Below are 23,087 nucleotides of genomic sequence, written 5' to 3' on the forward strand. Positions count from 1 at the left end.
AAGGTTGATGATGTTGACTCCTGATTACCTGATCACCAACCAATCACAAGAAAGTCCACCAGCTGATCACATATCCCACAAGCCCCCCGCCCTCACCCTGTCTTTAAAAGCCTTTCCCTGAGACTTTGGGGAGTTCAGACCTCTGAAATACTAACTACCTGGACTCCTTGCTTGGCAATGAACACCACGTTTTCCTTCAACACAACCTTATGTCAATAGATTGGCTTTGCTATGCATGGGCAAGCTGACACAGGCCAAGATCAGTAACATACAGAGACTGAAGTGAAAAATTGAGTGATCATCTTAACTGATGAAGAAAAAGAGAGTTTATGATACTAAGCAGTTATTTGTGATTTAGAAAAAAACGGGAATAAAGAGTTCTTCATAATCATGATAAAGTGCATTTATGAAAAAACCTCAACAAACATCATATGTGATGGTCAAATGTTATGAGCAGTCCATTTCAAATGAGAAACAAGGGAATGATGCTTGAATGACTGTTTGCACTAAACATTTACTATATTTATTAACCAATGCAGTACAAAAAGAAAGTTTGATGATATCAAAGTAGACAAGAGATAAACAGGAATATCAGCCTTCCTTGGTGGTCCTGTCGGTTGGGACTCCACCTTCCAATGCAGAGGACATGGGTTTGATCCCCGGTTTGGGAAGATCCCACATGCTGCAGGACAACTAAGCACGTGCATGTGCACCCCGACTGCTGAGCCTGCGCTCTAGAGTGTGGGAGCTGCAAATACTGAAGGCCCCATGCCCTAGAGCCCACGTGCTACAACTCCTGAAGCCCACAGATCCTAGGGTTATCCTGTACAGGTAGACAGCTCCCACTGGTTGAGACTACAGAAAGCTCACATGCAGTGATTAAAACCCAGCCCAGCCAAAAAAAAAAAAGGAATATCAATAACCATTCAAACCATGATCTTTGAAAAAGGAAAAAAAAGGATAAATCTCTATTACTTATTTGAAAAGCGGTAAGACACAAATTATTATAGTAAATAAAAGAAAGGATGACTTTATAGATCTACATACATAAAAATAAGAAAACATGAAGAACTAATTATGTCAGTTAGCTGGATGGCTTAGATGAAGCATATACCTTTCTTGAAGACAAAAATTACACAAAGTGAATCAATGGGATGGGGAGGGAAGTGGCAGGGGGGTTCAGAATGGGAAACACAGGTACACCCCTGGCTGACGCATGTCAGTGTAAGGCAAAAGCCACTACAGTATTGGCAAGTAATTAGCCTCCAGTTAAAATAAATAAATTTTAAAAAACACGCAGGAAAAAAATTGAAAATTAAACATCCACTGAATTTTTCACTACCATAGTAATAGAAGAACACAGACTCAGTCAAATAAATGGCATCAAAAATAACAAAGAAGAATTCAACTAACACTGCATTTAATGAACAAAGGCTGAATTGTTTCTCCTATGATCAAGGGTAAGGGAAAGGCACCTACTCTTTCCATTTCTATTCCACATTGCACTGTAAGCTGTCACAAGTGCAATAAGGTGAGAAATAATGAAAACAAACTACAGTTGGGAGTGTAAAACTCAAACTCTCTTCAGAGTAAATTATATTTAAATTATTCTCTCTCTTCAGAGAAAAACCTAAGGAATTTACAAAAACACCACTAGTACATATAATTGTATGTGTGTCAGTCACATAGTTGGAGAAGACAAACCCACTTCAGTATTCTTGCCTGGAGAATCCCATGGACGGAGGAGCCTGGTAGGCTGCAGTCCATGGGGTCACGAAGAGTCGGACACGACTGAGCGACTTCACTTTCACTTTTCCCTTTCATGCATTGGAGAAGGAAATGGCAACCCACTCCAGTGTTCTTGCCTGGAGAATCCCAGGGATGGCAGAGCCTGGTGGCCTGCCGTGTATGGGGTCGCACAGAGTCGGACACGACTGAAGTGACTTAGCAGCAGCAGCAGCAGTCACATACCTGTATCCAACTCTTTCTGACCCCATGGACTATAGCCGACCAGGCTTCTCTGTTCATGGAATACTCTAGGCAAGAATACTGGAGTGGGTTGTAATTTCCTTCTCCAGGGGACATATAAGTGAGGTTAGCATATTTGTAAAATACAAGTCAATATATACAAACTCAAGTGTATTTTACATAGAGACAACAAACAATTTGAAACTGAAGTAAAATGTCATTCATAATAGCACCAAAAACGTAAAATAATTTGGCATAGAATTAATAAAACATGTACAAGATCTGTAAAATGGAAACTTTGCAAAACATTAATTTCTGAGAAAAGTAAAAGTCATAGTTAAATGGAGACATGTACTAGGCTTACATATTTAAAGACTCAGTAATGATAAGATTTCAATTCTATCGATCTTTAGATTCAAGGCAATTCTTATTCACATGCCAGCAGGACTTGTGTAGAAAGTGAGAAGCTGATTCGAAAACATATACAGAGTAATGTCAGGAGGAAGGTTTAGTAGGAGATCCCAGTCTCTAAGCCACCAATAGGAAAAATAACATAGTTCTGACACAGCTCAGGAGTCCACTAAAGAAGCTGAAGCAACACAGTAGTGTTGCAGGACGGGACCCTTTCCAGGGTTCAAAGGGAGTTCTTGTCTAACACTCAGAAATGAATGGTCCGAGGAGACACACGTGCTGACAAAGGAAGAGACTTTATTGGAAGGGGTGGCAGGGCAGAAAGCAGTAGGGAAAGAGAACCCAGGAGAACGGCTCTGTCATGTGGCTTGAAGCCTTAGATTTTATGGTGATTGGATTAGTTTCCGGGTTGTCTTTGGCCAATCATTTTGACAGTGTGTTTCCCGTAACAGTAGCACAAATTAAAATGAGCAAAAGCTATGAAGGAAACCAACAGCCAGCACAACCACTGCACGTGCCCAGCACTCTCAGCGCAGAAAGTCTCACAGGTTTTTACATCTCAGATTCCCGGTGCTGAGACCCTCCACCCTCCCTAACAGGATCCATGACAGTCAGAGCCTCCCTGGAACTCAGCACAGCCATCGTACATGCAGCAAAGCTAGTCCTGGTCCTGAAGCCAGGCATGTATATGCCACCAGCTCTGACCTCAGCAACTGAACTTATGCCTGCAATTCACCCCAGATCCCATCACGAGCCCTGTCCTTGCCACTGTGCATATATCGCTGTCCTGTGCATTCACCTACAGACCCACAGCTGAGCATGTGCACACTTCTGGCACTAGCAATCGCCACTATCTGCCCTAGTCCCTCACTGCTGTAACCAGAGTCAATGCTGAGACCACACCAGTTATGTTTCTGTACACTAAAAATGAAAACTCCAAAAAGGAAATTAAGAAAAGTTAAAAACATAGGAATAGAATGAATCACAGAGGGGAAAGACTTCTACCCTGAAAACTACAAAATACTGAGGAAAAACATAAAAGAAGACACAAAGAAGTAGAACAACATCCCATATTCATCAATTGGAAGACTAATGTTTTAAAGATATCCATACCACCCAAAATGATATAAAAATGAAGTCCCCGAGTAAATCCCAAGGCATTCTTTACAGAACTAGAAAAATGGTCATAAAAATCATATGCAACCACAAAGGACTCTGAATAGCTAAAACAGCCTTGAGAAAGAAAAACAAACCTGGAGACACCACTCCTCCTCATTTCAAAGCATATTACAAAGTTGCAGTCATTAAAATAGTATGATACTGACATGTGGACTCATAGACCAGAGGAACATAATAGAGAGCCCAGAAAACACACACACATACACACACACAGTCAATTGATCTTTGACAAGGTTTGCAGGAATACAAAATGGAGAAAGATGGTCTCTTCCGTAAATGGTGTGGGAACCACCAGATATAGAGAAGGAAAAGAATGAAATTTGATCCTTATCTTCCACCACACCCACAAAACATTTCAAAATAGATTAAACCCTGAAACACGATGCCTAAAAATGTGAAATTACTAGAAGGAACTATAGGGAGAAAATGGTATGACATGAGTTTTGGTAATAATTTCTTGGATAGTAAACCCAAAGCACAGCAACGAAAAAGAAGTCAAGTGGGACAACGTAAAAAAATAAAGGCTTCCAAATAGCAAAGGAAATCATCAACAGAGTAAAAGGCCATCTATACAGTGGGAACATATTTTCAAACCACATACCTGACAAGAAGTTAATTTCCAAAATAAACAAGGATTCCTACACGAGGCTTTTCAGGGGATGCTATGGTAAAGCATCTTGCTTTTTCTATGATCCAATAGATGTTGGCATTTTGATTTCTGGTACCTCTGCCTTTTCAAGACCCAGCTTGTACATCTGAAAGATCTCAGTTCACGTACTGCTGAAGCCTATGTTGCAGCATTTTTAGCATAACCTCTCCAGCATGGGAAATGAGCACAACTGTATGGTAGTATGAACATTCTTTGCCATTGCCCTTCTTTGGGATTGGAATGAAAACTGACTTTTTCCAGTCCTGTGGTCACTACTGAGTTTTTCAAATTTGCTGACATATTGAGTGTAGCACTTTAACAGCACCGTTAGGATTTTAAATAGTTCAGCTGGAACAAAGCTAGCTAATTCCAAACTAGCTTTGTTCAGAGTAATGCTTCCTAAGGCCCACTTGACTTCACACTCCAGGATATCTGGCCCTAGGTAAGTGACCACACCATCATGAGCATTTGGGTTATTAAGATTTTTTAATAGTTCTGGGTATTTTTGCCGCTTCTTAATCATTTCTGCTCCTGGTAGGTCCTTACTGTTTCTGTTATTTATTGTGCTCATCCATGCATGAAATATCCCCTTGATGTCTCCAATTTTTTGAAGAGATCTTTGTATTTTCCAGTCTATTATTTTCCTTTAATTCTTTGCATTGTTCATTTAAGAAGACCTTCTTTTCTGTCCTTCCTATTCCCAGGAACTCTGCATTCAGTTGGCTATATTTTTCCCTTTCTCCCTTGCCTTTCTCTTGTCTTCTTTCCTCAGCTATTTGTAAAACCTCCTCAGACAACCACTTTTCCTTGTTGCATTTCTTTTTCTTGGGGATGGTTATGGTAACTGCCTCCTGTACAGAGTTATGAACCTCTGTCCATAGTTCTTCAGGCACTCTGTCTACCAGATCTAATCCCTTGAATCTTTTGTCACCCTCACTGTATAATCATAAGGGATTTGCTTTAGGTCATACCTCAGCGGCCTAGTGGTGTTCCCTCTTTTCTTCAATGAAAGTCTGAATTTTCCAATAAGGAGTCATGACCTGAGCCACAGTCAGCTCCAAGTCTTGTTTTTGCTGACTGTATAGAGGTTCTCCATCTTTTGATACAAACCAATATAATCAATCTGATTTTGGTATTGACCATCTGGTGATTTCCATGTGTAGAGTTGTCTCTTGTGTTATTGGAAGAGAGTATTATCTATGACCAGTGCATTCTTTCGGCAAAACTCTGTTAGCCTTTGGCCTGCTTCATTTTGTACTTCAAGAGCCAACTTGTCTCTTACTCCAGGTCATCTCTTGACTTCCTACGTTTGCATTCCAGTCACCGAGGAGGAAAAGGGCATCTTTTTGTTGTTGTTGTTGTTAGTTCTAGAAGGTCTTGTAGGTCTTCATAGAACCATTCAACTTCATCTTCTCCTGCATTATGGTTGGGGCATAGACTTGGATTACTGTGATGTTGAATGATTTGTCTTGGAAATGAACAGAGATCATTCTGTCATTTTTGAGATTGCACCCAAATACTGCATTTTGGACTTTTTTGTTGACTCTAAGGGTTACTCCACTTCTTCTAAGGGATTTTTGCCCACAGTAATATATACAATGGCTATCTGAATTAAATTTGCCCATTCTCATCCATTTTACTTCACTGATTCCTCAAATGTCAATGTTCACTATTCCTTCTCCTGGTTGACTACTTCCAATTCACCTGGATTCATGGATCTAACATTTAGGTTCCTATGCAATATTGTGCTTTACAGCAGCAGACATTACTTTTGCCACCAGACACATCCACAACTGAGCATCGTTTCTCTTTTGGTTCAGCCTCTTCATTCTTTCTGGAGGAATTAGTAATCGCCCTCCACGCTTCCCCAGTGGCACACTGAATACCTTCTGACCTGGATGGCTGCTCATCTGGTGTCATATCTTTTTCCCTTTGCATACTGTTTATGGGATTCTTGTGGTAAGAACTGGAGTGGTTTACCATTTCCTCCTCCAGTGGGTCACGTTTTGTCGGAACTCTTGACTATGACCCATTTGTCTTGGGTGGCCGTGCATGGCATGGCTCATTGCTTCATTGAGATACACAAGCCCGTTCACCATGACAGGGCTGTGATCCTTGAAGGCGGTCATGTACAATTAATGTACTAAATTTTCGTATACATTTTGATGCATTTTGAAAATTTTTGATACTGATAAATACATACAATCAAGATATTCAATATTTCCATAATTTTACCCATATAAATGGAATCGTGAAAGATACCATCTTTTATATCTAGTCCTGTTGTTGAATTATGTTGTTGTGTGCAGCAATAGGTTAGGTTTTACCAAGTAGTATTTCTTCATACTGGTATACCAAAGTTTGTTAATCCAACTGCTTGTTGGTAGACATTTCCATTCTTTTTCAGAATTATATACTTATTTTCATTATAATGGAAAATCATATGAAATCTACATCCCTGTTTTTACTTTTTGACTCTTCATTTAAATTTCTATTAAATATTTATTTATTTATATGAATCATACACTCACAGCCATGGAAGCTCCTCCGAGATCACTACTGCTACAAGGACAGAAACAGTTTCTCAGGTGAGGTGAGGAAGTTGGTGGCTTTCAATAACACCTCCAACAATGGCTCCTTTAATGAAATATTTATTGACCAGATAGCATAGGTCTGTCTTCTGTCACCTGGCTTGCTCAGCTCTGTTCTTATAACTGAAGGACCAAAACAGCCTAGTCCATCAGGCAGAGTTAATTTACTTTCAGTGGCAAAGGAAATCGACGGATGGACACACAGCTGTAGATATCAGGATTGCGTGCTAGGCTCATGTATTCTCATTAGCTAAGTGAACTCAAACCTAGGAAATGACACCTTAAGAAAACGCAATCATAGTTGTATATCTGGTAGAAAAATGACAAACACCATCCCCAAAGGAACATAAACAATGAAGCCTTTTTATTTTCCCATATGGGACAATCCCAGTTTAGACCTGTTATGTCTGTGTCCTAATAGCTCAATGCTTCCCTCAAGAAATCTACATTTTTAATGACTTTGTATGTCTTGTTAACTGTAAGCACAATATTGTACATTAGTTCTCTAGAAGTGTTGGATTGTATACATTGCATAAGTGTCGACAGAATTTCCCATTTCAGTTTCAAGATGGCAGAGTAGAAGTTCACATGCTCATATTCTCCTGTGCCAACACCAAAATCACAACTAGCTGCTGAACAACCATCAGCAGGAGAATGTTGGAACCCACCCAGAAAAGATACCTCACATCGAGGGACAACGGAGAAGCCACGACAAGATGGTAGGAGGGGCACAATCACTTTTAAAGCCAAATCTTATACCCGTCAGAGGCTCCTGGAGGGCACAAACAAAACCTTGTGTGCACAAGGGCCCAGGGAAAGGATAGTGAGCTCCACAAAAGACTGAGTCAGACCTGCTAAGTATTTGAGGCTCTCCTACGGAGGCATGAGTCATCAGTGGCTTGCTGTGGGGACAGGGGCACTGGTAGCAGCAGTCCTGGGAGGCAAGCGGGTGGCATTAGTCCTCTTGGACTAATGCAGGTGTCAAACAAGCCCATGTGCCCTGGGAGCTTCTATTAGTGCATGAAACTCTGGATCGTGGCAAACCTCTCATTTTGAAAAGTTAACAATTTGAAGAAAATATGCAGAGACAGACTATTCAAAATCTCAAATATTCTATCACAAGAAAAACAACGGCAGCAAAAATATATTTCTTCAAGAGATACACTGTTAGCCCAAGTGAGTGGTTGTACGTACCTAGAAGCTGCCCCAGAAGCCTAAACACCAGAGTGGAAATTCTAGCTCGTAGGCACTGAGAACGTGTCAGTAGAAATGGGGCTGTGAGCCAGAGCAATGGCCATCAAAAAGGGATAAAGAGGAGGTGATTTGACCACATGTCAGAAAGCTTATAAGCTAGGGAGTCCCATGCTGGAAGGAGACCTAAAAGCTGGGGCTCCCTTTAAATATCCTAAAGTAGAGATGACAGAACTGCTACACATGTGTGAGCTGAATGCTTCGTTTCCTGCAAAAATTAAAGTGCTATTTCCTCTCAGTGAGAAAAAAAAAATTAAAGGAGTCAATACACTACTCCTAGTGCATTGACACTAGTTCCTTATTCTGTGTGAGCTGATTGATATGATATGGACAGATTTGGTAACAAGAGGCTGGATGTGCAGGTGGACTGTACTTGCATATTACAGGTGCTGCAGGCTGGGCAAAAGGTTTATATGCTTCTTTGTTTTTAGCTCTATCACACATTCCATGATTGGAAGATCTATTACCATGTGGCATACTGAACTATGCTGCATGTGAGATCTCAAGGTCAGTGTGGGTAAAGGTAAGTTACCTTATATTTCAGATGATTAAACCTGTCCTCAGGTCCTGCTTCAACGAAGCAATCCTGGATTTTTTCAATGGCTGCTTTTTCAGCTTCATTAGCATCGATTGAATCCAAGGTTTCATCCAATGCTTCACCTGGGAGTCCAAGGACCACAGCACTGTGGACTGCATAAAACACAGGGCAGGCGTCCACTGAAGCCAGAGACAGAAAACACCTTGTCAAAAGAATCACCAGGTTAGAAGGTTCTGTTTCCCACCACTTGATAGGAACTCACACATCCAAAGCTTCAGACTCACCTCCCACAGAGACCCACCCTCTCCCAGTACTGCTTACATCCCAGACAAAACCTTCCCTGTGAGGCACTCCCAGCAGAGGGAGCAGCAAGACGGGCTAGGCCTGGAGACCCCTCTCCTTTGACCACTGCCCCCAGGCATACCGGCCTGCTTCCTCCCTCCCAACAAGCACCACTACCCCCAACAAAATTTTCCCCGAGGTGTACGCAGCTAATGACCCTTCCAGCTCCACACCACCCCTCCATTCAAAGAGTGAAAGTCTCAGGGAATTTTTGCAGGACTCCTGGGCACCAATCTGCCACCTGCCCTTGGAATCGGCCCCTAGAAGCGGCCGATTGGGAAGGATGCAGTGAGATGGCAAAGAGCAAGGATCAGGAGGGCCATCTGGACCCTCCTTTCTACCCTCATGCGTCTTGAAGGTCAGCTCTCTGGTCACCAGCAAGGCCAGCACAAGCAGTGCTCCCTTCATCGTGGCAGCAGCTAGAGTGCTCTGCTCAGGGCACAGTTTCGCCTCCTTTATATACCACTAGCTCCCAAGCCCAGCCCACTTCCCTCCCATGGCCTGTGGCCATGTACCTAGCCCAGCTGGCTTCCTTGGTCCTTGGGTGTTTAATGTGGAAGACAATCCTACTCTGAGAGCAGAGCTCCTAGAGGAAATGTGGGGGTATCTTTGCCAAAGATCAAGTGGAGCTGACACTTCTAAGTGACTCCATTCGAAGCCAAATGCTCTGTTTTCTGGTCCACAACCATCACCTGTTGCCTTGATCATCCTTCCCCCAACTTATCCTGGCTCTGAGGGCAGCACTCTCCCAGACTGAACAGATGGAATCACAAAAAGGTCAAGGACAGATGTACACCACTATAAGGTACAAAAAAGGTCACCCAGAATCCTTCCTTTCCCCCTCAAATTTATTCCTGAAGATAAGAAAGTGGAGCTGGACCTTCCCTAAGCCCTCAGATGTCTTCACATCTGCAGTCTCTAGACAGGGCCCTGAGCACTGGTGGTCAGCAGCCTTGGGCTCCAATTCATGCCCAACAAGGAACTCGCAGGACTTAAGGCCATGTGGCTTTTCTCAAGAGCTGGTAATTCTGTACTTTTGGATCAGGCAACCAGCTTTTCTCAGGCCCTTCAGCCAGCTAGTTCCTGAGCAGGTTCCAGCCTTGCCCCTTCTCCTAGCTGTCCTTTCGCCTCCACAGTGAACCTGGTCTTGAGAGGTGCTTGAACTGCGCAGTCTATCCTGGAACATCAGGGAGAACCTGTGGGGTTGAGGGTTTGTCTCCTGGGACAGAGACTCTGAGGTGCACAGCCCTATAGACCATTGTGGACGGGAGTTCTAAGCCCCAGAGAGCTGGGTTGATCAGAGGTGGCAGTCTGTATGTGAAAACTCTTTCAGAGTCAAACTCAACCTTCCATGTTAGGAAAGCATTTGTTGGGACAAACAATTTGAGATGGACCTTGAAAACACTAAAAGAAAGCCTGAGAAGCTCCCAGTGGCCAAACTGGAAAGGGTTTGATGAACAAAATAAGTAACAGAGTATTCAATGATAAACCAATGTATAAAGTAATATGTGTGAATCTATACTGCCTAAATTAATGTCTAAATAAATAAATGTGGGAGAGGAGACAACCATTCCTTACAGAAACATCCCGAATAATAGACATAGACTATCCCCTCCAGGAGGAGGAACCTACTGCCCTGCTCTCCCTGAGTGTGGGCTAGACTTGGGAACTCATCTCCAAAGAAAAGAGGAGGAGAAGAGGAAAACACAGCAGAAACCCGGCAAACTCAACGTAATCAGCTAATCAAGGCTGATTATTCCCAGCGGTAAGACACAATGCTGTCGCGTGTACTCTGATGTAAGGGGACTGGAAGGGAGCTTCACCTGTGGGGTGTCTTCCTTGAAACCCAAAGTCTGAACCCCACTCGACAGTATGAAAACAACAGCAGTTAAACTTAGCTTGGGGGCCTTCTACCGTCCCTGGTCCCAGGTAGTTCTCCTCAAGACTGTCAAGGCCATGACAGACAGGGAGAGAGTGAGTAACTCCACAGGGCAGAGGACACTAGGGACACATGGCAGTGAACGCAGGGAGTTTAGGGTCTGGATGGGATCCTGGGATCCAAGAGACATTAATGGACAACCTGCTGGTATTCAAATAAACTGTAACATTTAGTTAGTCGTAAGGTTCCAATGCTGTCTCTCAGTTTTGACAAATATTGGCACTTTTTCTATAAATCTAAAATTGTTGCAACTTAAAATTTTACTAATAACAACTTGAAACAGGAAGCTCAACTCTGTACTCTGTGACAACCTAGTGGGGTGAGATGTGGTGGAGGATGGGGAATATTCAAGACAAAGGGATATGTGTAAATTTATGGCTGAGTCATGCTGTTGTATGGCAGAAGCCAATACAATATTATAAAATAATATCCTCCAATTAAAAATACATTAAAAAACAACAAAAACAACAACCTGCATTAGGACAGGGCTACATCAGCAGCATTTCTACATTGACCCTAACCAGCTCTTCACTCTGATGTCACCAATGTCCCCACGATCTGGGGACGTCTCAGAGGACCCTGTGGCACCCTTGAAAGGGCACTGGGCTGGATCCATGGTAGCCACCTGTGTTACTCAGCACTCCAGGCCCTGGTTCCTCTCCTCACAGAGCTCAGAGGGCCTTTGGGGGCAGTGTCTTCTCCAGGACAGGAGGCATGGGATCCATGGGCAGCTGCCTCACCACACAGAAGCCCTGCCCCCACAGACAAAGAGCCAGCATGTGCAGCCTGGGCCATGTGGTGTTCACCTTCCTGCCCAGGAAACTTTCACTCACACCTACAGACACCTGAGGCCCTCGTGGGGTGACCTTCAGAGGGGCGGACCCCAGGCAACAGGAACCATGGTGAGGAAGGGCTCCACGGAGGTCAACTGACACTGCAGCTCAGTCCTTGGTGCCTCTTTGCCAAGAGCAGTTACCGGATGTGAATCCTATTTGGCACAGGGTTCTGCCTGTGGTCACACCATGTGTCCCAATCTCAGATTCGGTCTTCAGCAAACACTAATCTGCCACAGGTGGCTCAGAGAAAGGACAGCCAGGTACCTCCAGCGAAAGGTTACTTGATTCTGACTTATCAAACATTTTAACCTTTATCTTATTAATCCCAGGCAATATTCATAAACACAATCTACAGTAAGTGGCATGAAAGATATTCCTGCTTATCGACTCCAGAGAAATGGAATATTTCTGCCATTATTCTAAAAAACACAGTGCAACATCTACCGAATGCTGGGCCCTCTCCTAGTCCTGGGATGCAGCAGCACACAGCACAACTCTCGCTCTCCTGCAGCTCTTCATCACCTAAGAGGGAGTGAAAGACAGTGACCCCATGGGAAGAGGCACTCTGGGAAAAGATGAAGCAGGGGGAGAAGACAGAGGGCCGTGGAGGGAGGAGCAGAGGGCAGCATGCTTTGTTATGAGGGCTCAATAGTCCGAGGAAATCTGTGCCTTGTGATACCTGAAGACACCTGAGGATGAGGGAATGAATCATGCAGCCACTGGAGGAAGAGCCCTCCAGGCTGGGAGGGCTCCACGTGCAGAGGCCCTGCTGCAGGAGCACACCTGGTCAGGTCAAGAAGAAGAAAGGAGGCCCTGAGGGAGGAGAGAAAGGCAGGGATAAGTTCCCAGAGGCAGCAGCAGTGCGGGGCTGGTTGGGCAACTTGCCCAGAGATTGTGCCTAGAAGGGGCCTGGCTTTTCCTCAAGTGGAGAGGTGATCGTGGGAACAGTACAGAGACACTCAAGAGGTGAAAGAGGCTGCAAAAAGAAATGCACCTAAAGACTGTCAGGTGAAGTAAGTGCAGTAAGTAAGTGCAGTAAGTAAGTAATGTCTCTTGACTGAAGTAAGTCAGAGAAGCAGAAACGTCTTATGACATCTCTAATACGCAGGATCTAAAAAGACAAGATACAAAGCAATTTATTTACAACCCAGAAAGTGATGACAGACTTAGAGAACGAACTTATGATGGCTAGAGGGAAGGATGAGGGTAAGGGACAGTTATGGAGCTCGGGATGCTTATGTACACACTGCAATACTGAAAATAGATAATGATCATATGCCATGATCAAGTCAGGTATATTCAAGGGATGCAAAGATTCTTCAATATATGCAAATCAATCAATGTGATGCACCATATTAACAAATAAAAACATACAATTCACATGATAATTTCCATAACTGCAATAAGACTGCCAACAAAATCCAGCACCCACTTATGATAGAAACTCTCAGGAAAATTGGCATAGAAGGAATCTACTGAACATAATAAAAGTCATGTACCATAATCCCACAGGAAACATTGTTATCATTGGTGAAAAACAGAAAGCATTTCCTCCAAGATCAGGAACAAGACAAGGCTGCCCTCTCTGACCACTACTGTTCAACATAGTTTTGGAAGTCCTAGCCATGGCAAACAGACAAAAAGAAATACAGGAATACAGACTGGAAAGGAAGCAGTAAAACTCTCACTATTTGCAGATGACATGATATTATACATAGAAAACAGTAAAGATACTAAAGCTAAAGATACTAGAGATAACAGTAAAGATTACTAGAGCAAATCGGTGAATTTATTTGTACAGTCATAGGATACAAAATCATTATACATGAATTCCTTGCAATCCTTTACACTAACAATGAATACTCAGAAAGAGAAATTAAGGAATCAATTCCATTCACCATTGACTTAAAAAGAATAATATACCTAGAAATAAACCTACCTAAGGAAACAAAAGGGCTGTATACAGATAATTATAAGACTGATGAAAGAAATTAAGGATGACATAAGCAGATGGAAAGACACACCATGTTCCTGGAAGGGAAGACTCAATATTGTGAAAATGACTATACCCCTCAAAGCAATCTACATATTCAATGCAATCTATATCAAGAAACCAATGGTACTTTTCACAGAAGTAGAACAAAAATTTCACAATTCATCAGTCAGTCAGTTCAGTTGCTCTGTCATGTCCAACTCTTTGTGACCCCGTGAATCGCAGCACACCAGGCCCTTCTGTCTATCACCAACTCCCGGAGTTTACCCAAACTCATGTCCATCGAGACGGTGATGCCATCCAGCCATCTCATCCTCTGTCATCCCCTTCTCCTCCTGCCCCCAATCCTTCCTAGCATTAGGGTCTTTTCCAATGAGTCAACTCTTTGCATGAGGTGGCCAAAGTATTGGAATTTCAACTTGAACATTAGTCCTTCCAATGAACACCCAGGACTGATCTCCTTTAGGATAGACTGGTTGGATGTCCTTGCAGTCCAAGGGACTCTCAAGAGTCTTCTCCAACACCACAGTTTAAAAGCATCAATTCTTTGGCACTCAGCTTTCTTTATAGTCCAATTCTCCCATCTGTACATGACTACTGGAAAAACCATAACCTTGACTAGACGGACCTTTGTTGGCAAAGTAATGTCTCTGCTTTTAAATACGCTATCTAGGTTGGTCATAACCTTCCTTCCAAGGAGTAAGCGTCTTTTAATTTCATGGCTGCAATCACCATCTGCAGAGATTTTGCACCCCCCCCAAAAAAAGTCTGACACTGTTTCCACTGTTTTCCCACCTATTTCCCATGAAGTGATGGGACCAGATGCCATGATCTTAGTTTTCTGAATGTTGAGTTTTAAGTCAACTTTTTCACTCTCCTCTCTCACTTTCATCAAGAGGATTTTAGCTCCTCTTCACTTTCTGCCATAAAGGTGATGTCATCTGCATATCTGAGGTTACTGATATTTCTCCTGGCAATCTTGATTCCAGCTTGTGCTTCCTCCAGCCTAGCATTTCTCATGCTGTACTCTGCATATAAGTTAAATAAGCAGGGTGACAATATACAGCCTTGATGTACTCCTTTTCCTATTTGGGACCAGCCTGTTGTTCCATGTCCAGTTCCAACTGTTGCTTCCTGACCTGCACACAGGTTTCTCAAGAGACAGGTCAGATGGTCTGGTATTCCCATCTCTTTCAGAATTTTCCACAGTTTATTGTGATCCACACAGTCAAAGGCTTTGGCATAGTCAATAAAGCAGAAATAGATGTTTTTATGGAACTCTCTTGCCTTTTTGATGATCCAGCGGATGTTGGCAATTTGATCTCTGGTTCCTCTCCCTTTTCTAAAACCAGCTTGGACATCTGGAAGTTCACGGTTCATGTATTGCTGAAACCTGGCTTGGAGAGTTTTGAGCATTACTTTACTAGCGTGTGAGATGAGTGCAATTGTGTGGTAGTTTGAGCATTCTTTGGCATTGCCTTTCTTTGGGATTGGGATGAAAACTGACCTTTTCCAGTCCTGTGGCCACTTCTGAGTTTTCCAAACTTGCTGGCATATTGAGTGCAGCATTTTCACAGCATCATCTTTCAGGATGTGAAATAGCTCAACTAGAATTCCATCACCTCCACTAGCTTTGTTCGTAGTGATGCTTTCTAAGGCCCACTTGACTTCACATTCCAGGATGTCTGGCTCTAGGTGAGTGATCACACCATCGTGATTATCTGGGTCGTGAAGATCTTTTTTGTACAGTTCTTCTGTGTATTCTTGCCACCTCTTCTTAATATCTTCTGCTTCTGTCAGGTCCATACTATTTCTGTCCTTTATCAAGCCCATTTTTGCATGAAATGTTCCCTTGGTATCTCTAATTTTCTTGAAGAGATCTCTACTCTTTCCCGTTCTGTTGCTTTCCTCTATTTCTTTGCATTGATCGCTGAGGAAGGCTTTCTTATCTCTCCTTGCTATTCTTTGGAAGTCTGCATTTAAGTGGGAATATCTTTCCTTTTCTCCTTTGCTTTTCACTTCTCTTGTTTTCACAACTATTTGTAAGGCTTCCTCAGACAGCCATTTTGCTTTTTTGCATTTCTTTTTCTTGGGGATGGTCTTGATCCCTGTCTCCTGTACAATGTCACGAACCTCCATCCACAGTTCATCAGGCACTCTGTCTATCAGATCTAGTCCCTTAAATGTATTTGTTACTTCCACTGTATAATCATAAGGGATTTGATTTAGGTCATACCTTAATGGTCTAGTGGTTTTCCCTACTTTCTTCAATTTAAGTCTAAATTTTCCAATAAGGAGTTCATGATCTGAGCCAAAGTCAGCTTCTGGTCTTGTTTTTGCTGACTGTATAGAGCTTCTCCATATTTGGCTTCAAAGAATATAATCAATCTGATTTCGGTGTTGACCATCTGGTGATGTCCATGTGTAGAGTCTTCTCTTGTGTTGTTGGAAGAGGTGTTTGCTATGGCCAGTGTGTTCTCTTGGCAAAACTCTATTAGCCTTTGCCCTGCTTCATTCTGTACTCCAAGGCCAAATTTGCCTGTTACTCCAGGTGTGTCTTGACTTCCTACTTTGGCATTCCAGGCCCCTATAATGAAAAGGACATCTTTTTTGGGTGTTAGTTCTAGAAGGTCTTGTAGGTCTTCATAGAACCGTTCAACTTCAGCTTCAGCATTACTGGCTGGGGCATAGGCTTGGATTACCGTGATATTGAATGGTTTGCCTTAGAAACGAACAGAGATCATTCTGTCATTTTTGAGATTGCATCCAAGTACTGCATTTTGGACTCTTTTGTTGAGCATGATGGCTACTCCATTTCTTCTAAGGGATTCCTGCCCACAGTAGTAGGTATAATGGTCACCTGAGTTAAATTCACCCATTCCAGTCCATCTTAGTTTGCTGATTCCTAGAATGTTGATGTTCACTCTTGCCATCTCCTGTTTTACCACTTCCAATTTGCCTTGATTCGTGGACCTAACATTCCAGGTTCCTATGCAATATTGCTCTTTACAGCATCGGACCTTGCTTCTATCACCAGTCACATCCACAGCTGGGTATTGTTTTTGCTTTGGCTCCATCCCATCATTCTTTCTGGAGTTATTTCTCCACTGATCTCCAGTAGCATAATGGGCACCTGCCGACCTGGGGAATTGCTTTTTTAGTATCCTATCATTTTGCCTTTTCATACTGTTCATGGGGTTCTCATGGCAAGAATACTGAAATGGTTTGCCATTCCCTTCTCCAGTGGAACACATTCTGTCAGACCTCTCCACCATGACCCATGTGTCTTGAGTGGCCGCACGTGGCATGGCTTAGTTTCATTGAGTTAGACAAGGCTGTGGTCCGTGTGATCAGATTAGCTAGTTTTCTGTGATTATGGTTTCAGTGTGTCTGCCCTCTGATGTCCTCTTGCAACACCTACCATCTTACTTGGGTTTCTCTTACCTTGGACGTGGGCGTGGTGGTTGCGACGGACCATGCAGAAGGGCGGCCGAGAGGAGCTACCCCATGCCCAAGGACAGGGGCAGCGGCTGAGAGGAACTACTCCACGTTCAAAGTCAGGAGTGGCGACAGTAAGGAGATACCCATTGTCCAATGCAAGGAGCAGCAGCTGCGCTTTGCTAGAGCAGCCATGAAGAGATATCCCTCACAATTCATACAGAAACACAAAAGACCCCTTATAGGCAAACTGATCTTGCAAAAGAAGAATGGAGCTGGAGGAATCAATCTTCCTGATTTCAGACTATTCTACAAAGCTACACTCATCAAGACAGTATGGAACAGGCAGAAAAACAGAAATATAGACTAACAGAACAAGATAGAAAGCCAGAAAAAAACCCACACACCTATGGACATCTTATCATTGACAAGGGAGGCAGACTATGTGAATGTGAAAGTGAAAGTCGCTCAGTCATGTCCAACTCTTTGCAACTCCATGCATTATACAGTACATGGAATTCTCCAGTCCAGATTACTGGAGTGGGTAGCCTTTCCCTTCTCCAGGGGATCTTCTCAACCCAGGGATCGAACCCAGGTCCTCCTGCAATGCAGGCAGATTCTTTACCAGCTGAGCCACAAGGAAAGCCCAAGAATACTGGACTGGGTAGCCTATCATTTCTCCAGTGGATCTTCCCAACCCAGGAATCGAACTGGGTCCTCCTGGATTGCAGGTGAATTCTTTACCAACTGAGCTATGAGAGAAGCTTCAATGGAGAGAAGACAGTCTCTTTAATAAGTGATGTTAGGGAAACTGAACAGCTACATGTATTATAGAAGAATGAAATTAGAACACTGCCTAGCACCATACATAAAGATAAACTCAAAATGGATTAAAAACCTAAATGTAAGATCAGAAACTACAAAACTCTTAAAGGAAAACACAGGCAGAACACTTTTTAAAATAAATCACAAAAAGATCCTCTATGACCCACCTCCTAGAGTAATGGAAATAAAAACAAAACTAAACAAATGGGAACTAATCAAACTTCAAAGCTTTTGCACAGCAAATAAACCACAAACAAGATGAAAGGACAACCCTCAGAAGGGGAAAAAATAATTGCAAATGAAGCAACTGACAAAGGATTAATCTCCAAAATATACAAGCAACTCATGCTGCTCAACATCAGGGGAAAAAAAATTTTTAATGGGCAGAATATCTAAACAGACATTTCTCCAAAGAAGGAATCTTAATGGCAAATCAATACATGAAAGAATGCTCAACATCACTTATTATTAGAGACACACAAATCAAAACTACCATGAGGTATCACCTCACATCGGTCAGAAAGGCCATCATCAATAGATCTACAAACAATAAATGCTGGAGAGGATGTGGAGAAAAGGGAACCCTCTAGCACTGTTGGTGGGAATGTAAGTTGACATAGCCACTATGGACATTCCTTACAAAACTGGAAATAAAACTATCATATGACCCAACAATCCCACTACTGGGCATATACACTAAGGAAATTATAATTGAAAAAGATACACGTACCCCAATGTTTACTGCAGCACTATTCACGATAGCTAGGACACGGAAGCAACTTAGATTTCCATCAGCAGAGCAATGGATAAAGAAATGGTGGAACCCACATACAATGGAATACTACTGACCCATAGAAAGGAATATATTTGAGTTAGTTTTAATGCGGTGGGTTGAACTAGAGCCTATTATACAGAGTGAAGTAAGTCAGAAAGATAAAAACAAGTGTTGTGTATTAATGCATATATATGAAATCTAGAAAAATGGTACTGATGAACCTATATGCTGGGCTGGAATAGAGACTTGGACATACAGAACAGACTTATGGACACAGTGAGTGAAGGAGAGGTCGGGACGAATTGAGAGAGCAGCACGGAAATATATACATATCATGTGTGAAATAAATAGCCAATGGGAAGTTGTTGCATACAGCTCGTAGCTCAGCCTGGTGCTCCTAAAACCTACAGGGATGGGATAGGTTGGGACGTAGGACAGAGGTACAAGAGGGAGGGGCCATGTGTATACCTCTGACTGATTCATGCTGATATATGGGAGAAACTGACACAACACTGGACAGCATTTATTCTCCGATTAAAAATAAATACATTTTAAATAAACAGATAACCAACAAGGATAACTGTATAGCCCAGGGAACTCTGCTCATTGTTTTGTGGCAGTCTAGATGAGACGGGACTATGGGAAAGAATGGATAATGTGCACACATATGGAAGAGTCCTTTTGTTGTCTACCTGGCACTGTCATAACATTCTTAACTGGCTATAATCCAATACAAAAAAAAATTTAATTAAAAAGAAAAAGAAGAGGCTGCAGAAAATATCCCTGTGTAGAACAAGGTACTATCAAAGTCACCAGGTTAGGTCTACATCAACAGAAAACTAGAAACTTCTGGGGCAGAGCCTACAAGAGATTTCAGGGCTCTAGAAACTGATTTCAGAGAAGGCAATGGCACCCCACTCCAGTACTCCTGCCTGGAAAATCCCATGGACGGAGGAGCCTGGTAGGCTGCAGTCCATGGGGTTGCTAAGATTCGGACACGACTGAGTGACTTCACTTTCCCTTTTCACTTTCACGCATTGGAGAAGGAAATGGCAACCCACTCCAGTGTTCTTGCGTGGAGAATCCCAGGGCCAGGGGAGCCTGGTGGGCTTCCGTTTATGGGGTCACACAGAGCCGGACACGACTGAAGCGACTTAGCAGCAGCAGCAGCAGCAGCAGCAGTAGCAGCAGAAACTGATTTGGGAGAGTGGCCCAACAGAGGCCACTGACAAGATCAAGGACACAGTGATAACAGCAGGGCGGGAGCCACCAGAGAGCCTGACAAGGGGCTCAGGGCACATGCTCTGGCCTGCCTGGCACTTACTCCCTGTGAGAGCATTCCTGAGCAGGGAGTTCCTGAAAATCCATAAGTCCACACCAACCTGTCTCCAAGGTCACATGTTCTGACAGGCTCCCATGGGCCATCATTCAGGAGGCATGATTGGGGACCATTTTTGCCCTTTTTGGTCAACCCGGGGGTTTTCGGTTGTTAAGCTTCCTGAGTCAGCTGCCCCTCCCTCAGAGCCCTCCAGCAGGGAGGACGCTGAGCCAGTGCCCTCTGTGGACTCAAGGACCAGCATCTTGCCAACACACACAGCTCCTCCTGTGCAGCCCCAGGCAACTTCACATTGTGGCCTGCCAGAATCTCCTGAAAAAAGGAAGCATCTGACACAGGCCACCTGGGGTGAGGACAAGCACAGGTATAAAAGGGCTCCAGGTGAGTAGGGAGCACCTGCCACCGGCACCATGACACGGGCTGGAGCTCTCCTGCTGCTCTGCACTGCCTGGCTCCTCATCGCGGGTGGAAGTGAGTGGCTGGGACCCGGGCTCCCCAAGCTTTCTGACACCTTCCCGGGGCAGCACGGAGCATGTCGGGAGGGGGAAGGGAACAGGGTGTTCTGATGTGTGCCTTTCAGGGAGTGTCCCCTTCTCTTTCTGTTTCAGAGTGTGATGACATCTGCCCAGCCTTGAGGGACACTTGACCTGTTCATATCGGGAAGCCATGAGGCCTATCTTGAACAAGTTGAAAAGTATAACCAAAACCCTGATGTACTGGAAACTGCCGATACTCTGAAGAGCTGTGTTGATGAGAAGTTGACAGCGGAGGATAAACAGAATGCTCTGAGCGCTCTGATGGGTCAGGCTGTGTGTGAATGTGCCTGTGTGGGGTCTGTGGGGCCTTTAGAGGGGGCAGGGTGTCAGGGGTTTGCTCAGGGCACTGGCCTGGCCCTTCCCCGGAAAGCTGGGAGCAAAAAGATTCTCATGAATGAGGATGTAGAGAGGATGTGGCTGATACACACAGGGTGGGAAATGATCATAGGGGAAGACTCAGTCCAGCCCTGGAGCTCCTGAGCTGGCCTTGACTGCTCAGCTCTGCCTGGGCACGGCCTGGGACCCTCCAGGCTCTCCTGACTCTGTGGTGACACCTGCCTTTGGAGTTAGGCCCTCAGCACTGGCTTCCCTGACTCCAGCCTCTCCAGCACAGGAACCTGACTCTGCTGGAATCCATTCCTAATGAGACCTTCCCTTCTCCAAACATCAGTTTTTTCCCTAATGCCTCAAGTCCCTACCCCATTCCACCTAACACCCACATATGTCCTTGGTCCCTGGATATCAAAGGGCCATTATGCCACACATGCCCTAAGAAGAGGCTGTTCCAAAAGCTGCCCTCCTGCCCTCCTGCCCTCCCCAGGCATAGGGTGCCCAGAGTTGAGGATCAGGGTGAATCTTTTCTCTGCTGCCATAGAGGTGGTGGGACAAGCAGCTGTTTCAACTCTAAGTGTCCAAGGGCCAGAAGGAGGGAGACAGGGATCAACTCACCCTTGAAGACTGTCGGGAGTCACTCCAGAGCCCTGCCAGGTGGTCCTCAACAGTGTCCCCCATTCTATCCCTGGAGACTGCCCTCAGCCCTCCAGGGAGACCACACAGTCTCTGTTCCATTGGAGGAAGACTCATTGGGACGTACCCTCCTTTACCCACTCACATTCAGAGGCCTCCCTCTGTAGACCCCTCCCCTGTGTTCAGTGAAGCTTCATGTCTGCTCGAACCCTGAGGCCTCACCAGGTTTCTGCACCTTCTCTTACAGAATAAAGTATACTCAAGTTCTCTCTGCTGATGGAACTGTCCCTGCCAGGCACCCAAGGGAGCCACTTGCCTGATCCCTAAGTCATGTCAGCAGCCTGCCACATCCAGGTGTCTGATTATAGAGGATTCCAGCAATAAAATGCCTTGAAATTCACAGGAGAGTGCTTACTCATTGGAGATTTGACTTCAGAGAGGGGGCGGGAGGACGCAACTACAGTGGAGATCACCAGGGTGCCTTCCCACTGCACCTGGATTTCAGTGCTGTCAGATGCTCCTCCACAAATTCAACAGGTGTAGCATGGGTAATGATCATTACATCAGCCAGAGGGTCTGATCACTTCTGTCACATCTGCTAGAGGGTCTGTTCACTTCTGTCACCAGGACCCACAGGTCATGAGCATCAGCCACCAAATTTCAGCCTCACAGCAACCTTGAGGCATAGGAGTAATCACCCTTGTCTTACAAGGGAGAATCTGAGGCTCAGAGGGGGTAAAGCATCTGCTGAAGAGACACAGCTTCCCCCACCCGTCCATGCTGTGGAGACGAGCTCTGCTAACTCACCCTGTGACTGTGCACATATTACAGTCCTTGTTTGGGCCTCTGATTTCTATTTATAAAATCAAACTGTCTCCAGTCTCCAAGTCTAGGGTAAGGCCAAAGTAAAATAATGACTGAACAATGGCCCTTGTCCTAAGTGCCTGACAGCAGAGGAAGAACAAAGGATCAAGGTCCACGTATTGAACTCTGTCACTCCTTGGGCCTCAGTTGATCCTAATGCCAACCCCCAACTTGCGGACTCAGCTGCTTCCACATAAACACACTGTGAGTTGGGCCTCACACTCAGGGTGGACGTCCAGGGGCCTGGGGTTTCTTGCTCCTCCTGTTTCTCTGCTGCCTGCCCACCAACTGGGCCCTAAGCTCACGCTGTCTCATTCTTCTTCGCCTGACCCCACCTCATCTCTAAGAGCTTCTTCCCACCCAACAGCTCCCCCCGAGAAAAGAGTCTGTTGGGCCTACCCCATAGGGCTGGGTCTAGGATGGGGAATCTCTAAGGTTCTCATGGTGAGGAGGCTTAGGACAGGTCCCCAAGGTGATCCAGAGCGGCTGCTTCTCCCTGTGGAGGGGACCCTGGGGGGCCCAGGGGAGGTCTCCTTGCCCAGAGTGACCCTGGGCCCTTGTCTTTGCCCACCACTCCACCCCCACCAGGCTCTGGCTGGGGCCTCTTCTAAGATGGAGACCTGCCTCTGTGGGAGCTAAGGTGAGTTGAG

The 23,087-nt window shown here is 44.5% G+C and overlaps 1 protein-coding gene across 2 annotated transcripts in view; it reads right to left on the minus strand.

Moving 5' to 3' along the window:
* LOC145515802 (uncharacterized) overlaps positions 1–23,087 on the minus strand; it is a 230,318-nt gene that overhangs the window by 18,033 nt on the left and 189,198 nt on the right. For both annotated transcript variants that reach the window (XM_081517154.1, XM_081517153.1), the window contains one exon: positions 8,582–8,766. In XM_081517154.1, coding sequence (XP_081373280.1) covers positions 8,582–8,766 — 185 coding nt within the window. The remainder of the gene's footprint in view (positions 1–8,581; positions 8,767–23,087) is intronic.

This window comes from Giraffa tippelskirchi, chromosome 7, assembly GCF_054371585.1.
Source record: "Giraffa tippelskirchi isolate mGirTip1 chromosome 7, T2T-mGirTip1v1.2.pri, whole genome shotgun sequence".
NCBI lineage: Eukaryota > Metazoa > Chordata > Mammalia > Artiodactyla > Giraffidae > Giraffa > Giraffa tippelskirchi.